The sequence below is a fragment of the Epinephelus lanceolatus genome, chromosome 16, assembly GCF_041903045.1.
Source record: "Epinephelus lanceolatus isolate andai-2023 chromosome 16, ASM4190304v1, whole genome shotgun sequence".
In the NCBI taxonomy this organism is placed as follows: domain Eukaryota; kingdom Metazoa; phylum Chordata; class Actinopteri; order Perciformes; family Serranidae; genus Epinephelus; species Epinephelus lanceolatus.
Window position 1 is genome coordinate 28,355,683 of NC_135749.1, and position 11,792 is coordinate 28,367,474.

Genomic DNA, 11,792 nt, shown 5'->3' on the forward strand with positions numbered 1-11,792 from the left:
TGTATTGGTAACTTCTTGATTGTATTAGGAACATTTTTTATTCACAAACAGAGGTTCCTAGGCTCACAACCCTCTTTTCATATTTTTTTTTTTTGATTGAATTTAACTCAATGTTGAACTGCCTTGGTCTTTTGAACAAAAAATGAACACATTTTTAGAATATTACAAAAAATATCTGATTAAACCCTGATGTAAAGTGAAAATGAATGAATTTTTTTGTTGTTGTTGTTTTCTAATCTCCATTCTTACTGTATCTACTATTTGTTCATCCTCCATTGCAATTTGTTTCAGCTCTCATGTATTGTTGTGTTTGTTTTATACCTGATGTTTTTTTTGTACATTGTACTTTTGTGAGTTGTTCAGTCGGTAGGGTCAGGGTTTAGGGGAGGGGTACACACTTTGCTTCGCCCGGGGGCCACTTTTGTCAAATGACAGAAGGCCAGGGGCCAGTCGCAGCACAGGTAAGGCGTACATAGACAGGGGCATATCTAGCAGTAGAGGACATTAGGGTCTTAGCAGGGACCCCTGTCAGGGGACGGGGGATCCTCCACTGCCATTTTTTTTAATAACAAGTGCTATTTTGGTGCATTGTATGCATCCTGGCATTCATTAAAAGTGGAAAAACCAGGAATGGTTCAAACACCCAGAAACAGAGTTAGCATTTAACCACTCACAGTTCAATCGTCTCAAAGTCAATGGGTTTTTTGAGTGGGTTTCTGGTTAGCTGCCTGAAATAAAGTCTGTGGTTAACACAAGAGTAACAGGCTGTTCTGTTCTACAACAAAAATGTCTGTAAATACCCCACTCATGAACTCTGAAGCATCTATGTGTCCTCTAAATGGTGGTTGCTAACAATGTGGCTAAATGAGACTACAGAATGTCATCACACTGAGCCACGCTGAACAGTCTTTACCAAGGCTTATTCTTTATTCTACGTAGTGTAGTTTGTTTATAGCCTAACGTTAGCTTTTGATTTCTGGCAATTGCATTTAGGCTTCAATAATCATGAAAATGGTGTTCATTTGTGCAAATTATCTTGCTGAACAAAACCTGTAAGTATCATAAATGTTTGTTAGCCACAGAGCTCATTTTCGGCAATAATCCAAAATCTAACAGAAAAATCTCATAGGCTTTTGTATGAGGTAACCAGGGGCGATGCTAACTTCCGTCTACAAAAAACGTCATCCCTGGAGCACTCTATTAGGAATTGGTTGGGGGGCAACCCTGCACCGGGCCATGGACCCCTTGGTCATTATCACTGGTTTCAGGCCTGTCACCGACTCTGACAGGTCACAGAAGTCAAAATATTGAAATAGAAAAACAGACTACATGCTAAAGTTTGATTTGACCTCCAAGGCAACCTGAAAACACACAAAATGTAGGCATCTGTGATAAACACACAGGTATAAACACTTCTGTTTTATTGTAGTATCAGAATTAGTCATGCCAGTGGTTATATTTCCATGCTGTGGTGACTTTCAGTGTAGACAAAAGCTGGTTAGTTACAACTATATCACTCGCATCCAAACTACCTTCAGCACATTCCTGACCACGGTTGTTTTATGGTCTTCTGTCAGCAGCAAAGGTTCCCAAAGTTTGAAAGAATTAGGGACAATTGCAAAAAAAAGCCACGTCAGGTGTCCACTAAGATGCAACAGGACTAGTGGGCCAAACAGAGGCTGGTCTCAAACCAAGACCTCTCATAACCTCTATTTCAGTGCATTACACCAGTGACCTGTTTAGCAGATATAGAAACCAACCATATTTTAATGCCCGTTAAAAGTGATTTCCACCTTGAAAATCATTTCCATATTCTCATTTATCTGTACATTGCACCTAAGGGGGACACAAGAGAGATCTAAACGCTATATGTAAAGACTTCATTGAGTCTGGGAACCACTTGCCAGTGCAATTACCTGAGCTATGTTATCACCTAGATTCTCCAACGGGCTTCTAGTAAGGCCTTGCATTAAAAATAAAACCTCCATGCCTGTGCTATCAAGCTGCTTTTACCTAGACTGTCAGAAAAGTATTATATATACTTATTTTTCATTTACTGACTGTGGATTATGTTTATAAAGTGTGTGAGCTCTGCCTGGTGCTTGGAGTGTCAGTGTAAAGAGGCAGAAACTGAACCTCAAAGTGCATACAGATCAGCTTTATATACACATGATCCACTGACAGTAAACCTATGCTTAGTAACAGTGATGGACATGATTAAAATATCTGATCTGCCCAATATGTGTTGGTGGGAAAAGAGTAAATTCACAAAATCAGCTTCTCTTTTTCTTTGTACACATTCTGTAAAAACTAATAAATTAAAAGTAAATGGGAGCTATCATTCATGTCACATTTAGTAGTTTCACACACAGCAAATGTCAACAAAAAAGTAGGAGAAGGAAGAGAAGTTTGCGGCACGATAAAAAGGTGATATCATTAAAAGTAAATTTTCTGTGGCAGGTTCAAAATTTAAAGTAAAAAGAAGGTTTGGTGCAAGCGTGGTGGTGCTGTGTAGAGGTCGTACTCCTTGAAGCAGAGGTGAGAGGTTCTGTAAGCTACACAGATAACGGATTTCAGAGCGCTCAGCCTTGAACATCTGTAGGTGGAGGAGGCGTTTGCAGTCCTTCAGTGTTCTTCTCAAGCCCTGTGCGTGTGTGTGTGTGTGTGTGTGCGTGTGTGTGTGTGTGTGTGTGTGTGCGTGTGCGTGTGTGTGTGTGGTCCAGTTTCAGATGGAAATTGTCTCTCATTGTTATTCCTTTCCTAGTATTGTTCAGGTGGGTGGGAGGATGCGACATTGTGTTTATGATGTTACATGTGTTCAGTCCACAATCACTGCGGTGTTGCATCCCCGTTGACTTCTACGCCATGCTGCTGTAGCTGTGCTCGAAGCAGTGCATTATCATTCTTCAGTTCCTCAATCTAGAAAAATAAAATGAAGATTATGAGGCACGTGGAAACAGAAATAGAAAAGAAGCAATATAGTGAGCTTAGTTTACTGTCAGCCTACAAGTACAACAGTAGTTAAAACGTCAGTGTGTGTCTCTGTGACTGTAACAGTGACACCGCTGACACCAGCTGTAATTACAGCTTAGATGTTGGTGTGAATGCTCTTTACAAGATGGTAATTATTTAACTTCTATATGACGCAGCATAAACTGTTGTCATGTTATTGTTAAGTACAACAGAATCAAAAAAGGGGCTTTAGACGAGGTATAATTTTACTTATGTGAGAAAATAATTGCAATACTTGTGTGCAATGTGTGCCAACATGTATGACACCACAAATTAAATAGGCAACTTTATGTTTCCAGGCCCTGCATCTAAATATGTTTGTTCACGTCGCACAAACTAAAAGGTTAGACATGCGCATAGAATGCATAGGTTTGTTCTGAAAGTCAACCTGTTGTCTAAGCAGCTCGTTGTCCATCTCCACTCGTTCCACCTCTTTGTAACTCTCCTGCAGTCGCTGGTTATTCTGACGCAGCTCTCGGATGTAGTCACAAGCTTTGGACAGGATGCCTCCTTTACTCTGTGAAGTGCAGCACATTGACACATTAGAACACCTCAGGGAAAATGTTGTTCTGAAATTCTACGTACTTTTTCACATTTTAAAAATCAGGTAAATATTCAGCCCTGGCACTGAAAATCATTGAGACATTTTAAAATTACACTTCTCTTGAGCGAGACTTGGTCAGACACAACAACAGACAGACCTAATCAAGCAAAAGGTAAACAAAAAAAACATTTAATTTCTCTTTCTGTAATGCTGTCAGGCACTTATAACAACAATCTGAGCCTGTCAGTGGCAAAAACAAGCCCTTTTAAAGGACGTATACTAATGGTGCACAGTTGCCCCAATTGGTTACATAGCAGCCCATTTTGCAGCTGTACGGCTCTCTCTCAATATTGGACCAGTTTTGAATTTTGTTGTCTCCACTGGTCACTTAGACTTAAAAACATGGGAAAATAGGGTCCAGGTTAAAAAAATACTGAAGTTTCCCTTTAATCAAAAACACAGGTAGCCAGTCTATGGCACCAGTAGTTCAGTCATAAGAACGAACTTAGGGGACTGGAGGGTTGCCAGTTCGAGAACCAAATGAACCAAAGTACAGAGTGTGAACTGGTGGCTAGAGAGGTGACAGTTCACCTCCTGGGCACTACTGGGGTGCCTTTGAGCAAGGCATCAGACTCCCACTGCTTGGAGTGCCGACTATGTGGCTGCCTGTACAGTAATGCATGTGTATAGGTCCCGTTCGTGCATGTGTGTGTGTGTGTGTGTGTGTGTGTGTGTGTGTATTTTGGGCCCGTGTGTGTAGCAACAACAGAGCGTAAAATCGCATTTCCCCATTGAGGGATTAATAAACTTCAGCTACTTCAGTCACTATTTCACATGCTTTGGAAAATATATGGGACACTCACCGCTCCAGTTCTGCTGTCTATGCTACAGTCAGGGATGATTTTTGAAAGTGTGACAATCCAGTTGTTAATCTTGTCTCTTCTTCTTCTCTCCACTGCAGAGACAGAAAGACAGAAACTGTTTTTTTTTTAAACCGGAAATACAAGGTACTCAGAGATGCTTTACATTGGTTAAAAACAATCACAAATAAGACTACAATAAAATACACATAACATCATTCACACATTAAAAGCTGTTTTGAAAAGATGTGTTTTGAGTAGAGATTTGAACTGGGACAGGTCGGTGCGGTCTCGAATGTGTTTGGGGAGAGTGTTCCAGAGGGAGGTGGCGGCTATGGAGAGGCTCTGTCGCCCCAGGTTCGGTGCTTGGTCCTGAGTGGTGGAGTCAGGGGGTTGGCATCAGAGGAGCGGAGGCTGCGGGAAGGAGTGTGGCGTGGAACAGGTCAGTGAGGTAGGAGAGGGCATGGTTATGGAGGGCTTTGTGAGTGAGGAGAAGGACTTTGAATTGGATGTGTTGTGGGACAGAGCCAGTGGAGGTTCTGGAGGACAGGGGTGATGTGATCGCAGGATCGGGAATGGGTGAGCAGACAGGCAGCAGAGTTCTGGAGGCATGGATGAGAGTTTCAGCTGCAGTGGGGGAGGGTGAAGGGCGGAGACGAGCTATGTTTTATAGGTGGAAGAAGGCAGTACTGGTGATGTGATTGACGTGTTTTCCGAAAGAGAGGTTGTTGTCGAAAATGACTCCGAGGTTGCGGATGTTTGGGGAGGAAACAGAGTGGAATTGTCAGTGGTGAGGCAGAAGTTGTGAGAAGTTTTTGTGAGAGATTTGGGACTGATGATGATCACATCAGATTTTTCACAGTTCAGTTTGAGGAAGTTGGCTTGCATCCAGGACTTGATGTCATTGAGGCTGAGACATGATAGATTCAGACACTCATGACCACATACCTTCATTGTGCTGTGCTCTTCGCCGCTCATCTCTGGGTGCCCGTGGACCCTCCACTTTCCTGTAAAGACACAGCGAAACAAACTTAACAGTGAAATGATACATAAATATTAACCAACAAATAACAGTAACACCTGAACTAGAATCCTCTTCATGAAAATGCAAAAAAAAAAAAAACACCTTATTGTCAGATGCATTCAAAATATTTCATGATTACTTTTTGGCTGGTTGATGAGGAGTTCCCAAATGCACCATTAATTGCTCTTTATAAGCCTTGGGGAAGAGGGTACGGGCACAGCTGGTCCTCCAAAGAGCAAAGGTTTGTGGGATTCAGCCACTGACTTATGACGTATAATTTGCTAACAGGACTAAAGCTGCCTGTCAACCTGTCAACACATAACTCATGATACAAGGATGCTAATGATTGATCAGTGAACCACCAAACGTCTGTCTCTACAACACATGATGGGGGCAGGGTGGGGGCGTATGTGAAAGTTCTTCTCACCAGTTTGAACTGCCATGCTGCAACATCTCGCTTTCACCAAGGTCTCTGGGGATGGCAGGTAAGTAGGACAGAGTGTGGTTTTCAGATGTTGGATGTTTTAAATGATGGATATTGATTTTACTTTTTTTTTGTATCATTTGTACACACAATGACAAAACGAATCATTCCAAAAAAAAAGGGAAGGAAGAGGTAAAGAACAGCCAATCCACTGTGAGGTTACAGGGAAAGGGGTGACAAGTCGGCCAAACACGTTGGGAGAGTGTTGTGGTGATTTTGGTAACTGCAGGGGTGGGATGAATGTGCCGGGGAGTGTTTTGTTATACTCACGCAGTGTAGGTGTGTGTGCGTGGTGCGATGGTACGAGGGGCCGTCGTCTGTAGCACCTCAGGGGGGCTCATCATCACGTAAAACTGGCCTGGATTTAAAAAGACAAACGACGAAAAATAAAGTTATCCTCAAGAGATGACTCACTTTGTGTCTCTTAAGAGGTGGAGCCACTGCCGTTCTCTCACCTCCTGTCTGTGTTATCGTTGGGTCGGCGGTGGCCTGCACGGACACGGCCGTGGCTGTTCCATCGCTGACAGTGGCGGCAGGGAAATAAGCGAAACGTGTCTCTCCTCCCACTGTCTCCCCTCCAGGACTGCCCCCATTACTGAAAGGGTTCTGGATAACAGCCTGGCAAAGGTGGAGACAGGGACAAATTGGTCAAATGTTAAATAAGTAATATATAATACATGTTAAGGCTGTGTATGTCTTTGTAATTTTTCACAATGCTGTAGCAGATCTGAATTCACGTTTCCCTCAAAAGGAAATGATGATGTAGTTCGTTTATAGCCTTCAGTTAGCTTTGTGCTTCAAACAGTTGCATTTAGGCTTCAATAATAATAATAAAAGTGGTACTTAATATGTACAGATTATCTTGCTGAACAAAACCTATGATAATCATAAACGATTATTAGCCCCAGAACTTATTTTCAGCACTTATCCAAAACCCAGTGGCAAAATTCCAAATGCTCTGTGACGAGGGAACCAGGGCGATGCTAACTTCCGCGTCGGCCCACAGAAGAACGTCATCCCTGGAACACTCTATACTGCTTGATAACACTATGAATTAAGATGAACATCACTTGCTTCTTACTCACCTGTGCCACTGCCTGAGGGGCTCCCGCAAACGCTGCGGTAGAGACGACACTGACAGCTCCAGTCGCATCAGCTGTTGCTTCTAACTGATCGTCTGTCACCTGCACCACGCGATAGGTCACCTGGAGACGTAGCAAAGAGTGATAGTTTCATAAAACGTGTACTATTTGGAGGGACTGAAATGATGACTATTCCTTAATAGCTGTATGTTTTCATCTCCTGTGAGGCTCTCTGGTTAGAGAGACAGACACAGGCGGAGATCCTGAGTCCACTCAAACTCAGGCGCAGTTGTATCAACTGCAACTGTAACAGCTTCTTATGTACGACTGCATGCATGTATGGTGTCGCTGCTCAATCACATGGACGAATTTCTTTCCATTTACCTGGATAATGCTGCCACCATGTGAGAATTCTCAGGACTTCTTGTTTGTTTTTGATACGCTAGTAAGCATGAGTAACTGGTTATCAGGTGTTCACATCTGTCTCATCTGTCTTGGGATTATTTCTAGAATTTAAATTGGTCACTTAAAAACAACCTGGTGTGAACAGTGCTAGACTAACTTACTTTAACTGAGGTGCCATTCCAGCATATTTACCAAGGGACTTGAAATCATCTGACAGTACACTGAACATTACCTGTGGGCTAAAGCCCCTATGCCAAACAGCTATTGTCCAAACATTGCTCAGTATCCTGCTGAGCAACTTGGCATGGCAGGCCTGTCTAGCTTTAGATTTCTTCATGTTGAAGCAGTGAAGCTCTTTCATTTTTATTCAGATACTGTATATTGTACATATTTTATGGCATTTTTTAAATTGTAATTTTCAATTCTTTTTTTTGCAATACTTGCCTTCATTCATGTTCTTTTAATATGTTATGCATCGAAACACCAAAGCAAATTCCTTACATGTGAAAACCTACTTTGCGATGAACCAGATTTTGATTCTGAAGGATTAAATAGTGTGTTTATGTGCTCCGACGTAAACTGGACGTATTAGCATGCCTCGTGTTTTAGTAACGTTTTGAGTAACAGGCTGTTTACTGGAAATGCATTGCTAGGCAACATCTTCGGTTCCATGTTTACTTTCTGACAGCTGATGTTCGTCCTGCAAAACATTCTCACAGGGAACAGAAATGTTTACTGTGTTGTCATGTTTGAAATGGTTTGATCAGTGTGTGTGTGTGTGATAACTGCTTTGTGTTTGAATTGTTTTGTTGCAGTATTACATATGTGACGTTCCTGTCTCTCGTGTAAAATACAAATTCTTGGTATCAGTGAAGCTTCCTAAACATAAAGTGTAATGAACTAATGTAAAAACATGTTGTTGTGCAGAGGTGTGTTCTCCGTGCCGACCTGTCCTCCACTGTTCTCTGTACGGAACTGGTATTGCACATTGTGGTCAGCGAACGCAGCCTGCGGGACACCGGTGATGGTCACTGCAGTCTGCTCCTCCGTCCCCACTGCCTCTCCTGCAACACACAGGTCAACATGGCTCAAATCTGTGACCCTGCACCGAGGCAGCACCATAACAAAGTTATCTGCAGACACTCACACATTTTACTCAAAATCATGATTTTTTTTCCACAAAGCTTTGGGTGAAAGATCAATCTGAGTTTTTATAATGTATCTTGAAAAACAAAACCTCACACTGCATCACTCATTTCATTTTAGGAAAATAAGCTCATCATTTTCACATGTCAGGATTTTAAGAAACGACGCTCCCACCTTCCTGTAACTGCACCACCTCTTCTGTTTCCTGTTTGTCGTGACTAAAAACAAAAAGGAGAGCACCAGTGAGTCAATTATTTATCATAAATGTATATGTAGAGCAAGCTGTCATAACCAGTTGTGGATGAAGTGCGCCCCCAGGTGGCCACATGAGGAAATGATGGACAAAACATAAATAAAGGGAATCATAACCGGCGTGTAAGCGTGACAAAAATCACATTTTCTGCAACTTCCAGGAGATAATTACAATTACTTGATGATTTAAATTGAAATCTAAGTGATTTGATAAGCTGCACAAGGCAGGACAAACTTCACAAATTACTATAATACTATAAAACGCCGCCCCTCCTGGTTTCATTTACGCATTTTAATCCTATAATAGTTGCATTAGGGACAGTAACAGCACAGTGCAATAAAAGGTTGCCCTGACCTGAAACACAGACATAAACTGCTGCTGTGCATTTGCATTTCTTATCAAATAATATAAACAGTAATCGTGATCGCTACAGATTTGCAAAAGGGCGCACAGTTTTGGCTGAAAATGTCTTTAAGGGTGCCAAAACGCATAATCCCCGCAAGCTGCACACTTGGTCATCCAGGCAAAAAAAACCCCGGTGTACAACATTAAAACTATCTGGAGCATGCAAGCTATTAACAGAGCATTGCGTTGCAATGAGAAAAGGGTTTTAGGCCATGGAGGGAGCCATGGCTGAGCAGGAAGCGGGCAGCAGCCTCTCACCTCGCCGTGCTGTCCAGACTCTGCTCCAGCATATCCATTAAGCTTTTTGCGGGTGTAAAACGCCGATATTCAACGACACTGATTTACGGAGATGGAAGCGCTGATCACGGGGACAAACACACGGGTCATGTGAGAAAGACAGTCCAGGACACGTGAGGCACCGACCGGGCAAGGAGCTAAAATGGAGGCCGCTGCTGAGCAGGAGGGAGCCGTCTGCGTCTGTGCGGAAAACAGGAAAAAAAAACACTCCGGGGGTTTACGCAGCTTTACGGAGGCGGTGGTACTCCGATCGAGGGGGTTAAGATCGTTAAAGTCTTTTTAGATTAACTGTAGGATGCACGGATGGAAGATTATTTCCTATAAGGTCGACTGCAGGAAGTCTTTTTGTCCTTGGTTTTCCTTTTTGTTGCTCTGCGGCGCACAGCTGCTGTTTATCCGCGCAAAGCTGCGGGCTGCGACATGCGGCCAAGAAGATACGGAGTGGACTCATTTGTACGCTTTATTATGCGATAAAATGAATGCCTTTTCACTGTTCATGTCGCTCTGGCTTTCTAAGATTAGACATGTTGCAACCAAGTATTCACGTGACTCCTCGGATGCAAAGAGTTTGGTGGTTAAAGTGGAGCATTGTGTTTGTTCTCGGCTCATCTCCGCAGTAAAACTTGTACAAACACGCTTGGATTGCTTTGAGTTTTAAAGATCACGCTTTGTGTTTTTCCCAGTCAGTCATATTATACTGAGCTGTATTTATCTGACAGACACACGCTGACAATCAGCTCCTCCACGGCACTTTTTTCAGGTTGTCTGCCCAGGTGACCACAGAGATCCAATACGGGTTTTCACTCAAACCACATGACAGAAAGAGTCCATGTCTTGCCACAGAGCGACGCGCAGCGCAGCGCGCATACGCTCCTCATAATTCACAGGTTTTATGTTGTGTCGGACAGTTAGCACCTATTTTTACTTCAATATCAGAGGACAGGTTGAGGTGGAGAACAGTTGGAGGGGGTCGTGTTGTCTTTGTGCAGTCAGTGTCAACCTTTGTGTCAGACTCAGCCGATGGGAGGCGATCTGTACCCTGTCTGTCAGGAGACATCATGTCCTCAGCAAGGACTACAGCGAATAATCCAGCCACACCTGGGGTTTAAACAATTCCCCTTTCAAATGTTTTATTAAATTCACAATGTTTCCTCGAATAAATGAGTTCCATTGTGTTTTTAGTTGGCGACAGTGTGATTTTTATGACATGCAGTCACACTGTTGAGCTGCATGGTGAAAGAGCTGCGCTCCAAAAGCCCTAAAATTTTCAATAAATCACTGAAATAGTGTGAAAGAGAAAAGGATAGAATAGAGAGTTTGCACAATTGCACCATTAACAATTAAAATATTCACATAAAATAGATTTAAGTGCCCCATACAGGGGTGTGTGTGGCAGCAGAAATCATACCAAACAGACATAACTGTACACTTTACACATCAAAATATGATTATAGTTTATTTCTTTGCACATACAGGTGTATAGACAGGACAGTTAGTATATAAAAATTCTAAACATTGTGAGGTCAGAAGGCAAAAATGGCTTATGAAGATACCTCCCCTAATAAATGGCAATATTAATACATAAAAAAGAAAAAACATAAACACAAAGATTTCAAAGTTTCAACATAAGCAGTAAAAGGAAATTAATAGAAATGTACAAATTACAAGCAAAGAATTCATTACAAATTGTGTTAAGAGTCCTTTTACATGTATATTAAAAGAATGATGTGTTGACTGTAGCATGGAATTTTAGTGAATATTGACCCTCTGGCCCTTCGATCAGTGGGTTCCCAGTAGAGGACCTCACAGCATGGATGTTTTTATGTCGTATTACAACACTGAACTGATGCAGATTTGGAGATGGACAATACTTAAGCAAACAAGTATTTTGAATTTTACATTTGTACTTCATTTAGATCACAGAGATCTGTTTTCACTCTGACATCAAAGTGTCTTTTTTCTGTTGATCAGTGTAAAAAAAAAAAAAAAGCCACACTAAATCACGTCAGTGATGTTAAACCATGACACATGGAAAGGCCCAAGAGCAGTGAATTCTTTTTACAGGCGGTGTAAATCTGAGCGTTCACAAGATGATTAAAAGGATGAGAAAGAAAGAAAGATAAATCAGTTGAACATAATTTTGTTTATTTCTGGCTTCTCTCTAATTTTTGTTTTTTTCCCCCTGTGAAATAGGATGCTTTTTATCTCTTTAGTTCTGCAAAAGAAACAACATGAAGGAAAATTCACTCTCATGTCCACACTGAGGCCTTGACCCTCAAA

General features: G+C 42.0%; 1 protein-coding gene across 2 annotated transcripts; it reads right to left on the minus strand.

Annotated features, from left to right (window-relative positions):
- Positions 1 to 1,404: 1,404 nt before the first annotated feature.
- usf2 (upstream transcription factor 2, c-fos interacting) lies at positions 1,405 to 9,893 on the minus strand. 2 transcript variants are annotated; one of them, XM_033637293.2, is made up of 11 exons: positions 9,474 to 9,893; positions 8,732 to 8,775; positions 8,360 to 8,475; positions 7,010 to 7,129; positions 6,380 to 6,542; positions 6,195 to 6,282; positions 5,868 to 5,912; positions 5,365 to 5,423; positions 4,420 to 4,511; positions 3,401 to 3,529; positions 1,405 to 2,919 (listed from the first exon to the last, which is right to left on the minus strand). In XM_033637293.2, exons 1-11 carry the CDS (start codon positions 9,509 to 9,511, stop codon positions 2,830 to 2,832), a joined length of 984 nt encoding a protein of 327 aa, XP_033493184.1. In that variant the 5' UTR covers positions 9,512 to 9,893; the 3' UTR covers positions 1,405 to 2,829. The 2 variants fall into 2 exon arrangements, with proteins under 2 accessions (XP_033493184.1, XP_033493185.1); XM_033637294.2 differs by lacking the exon at positions 5,868 to 5,912 and having other exon boundaries at positions 9,474 to 9,891.
- Between the last annotated feature and the right edge of the window lie 1,899 nt (positions 9,894 to 11,792).

Coding starts and splice junctions, on each gene's coding strand:
- usf2 (XM_033637293.2), bottom strand. CDS start 9,511: ATGGATATGCTGGAGCAGAGTCTGGACAGCACGGCGAG. Junction 7,130..8,359: donor CAGAGAACAGTGGAGGACAG/GTCGGCACGGAG, acceptor CTACGTCTCCAG/GTGACCTATCGCGTGGTGCA. Junction 4,512..5,364: donor AAGAGCACAGCACAATGAAG/GTATGTGGTCAT, acceptor CTGTCTCTGCAG/TGGAGAGAAGAAGAAGAGAC.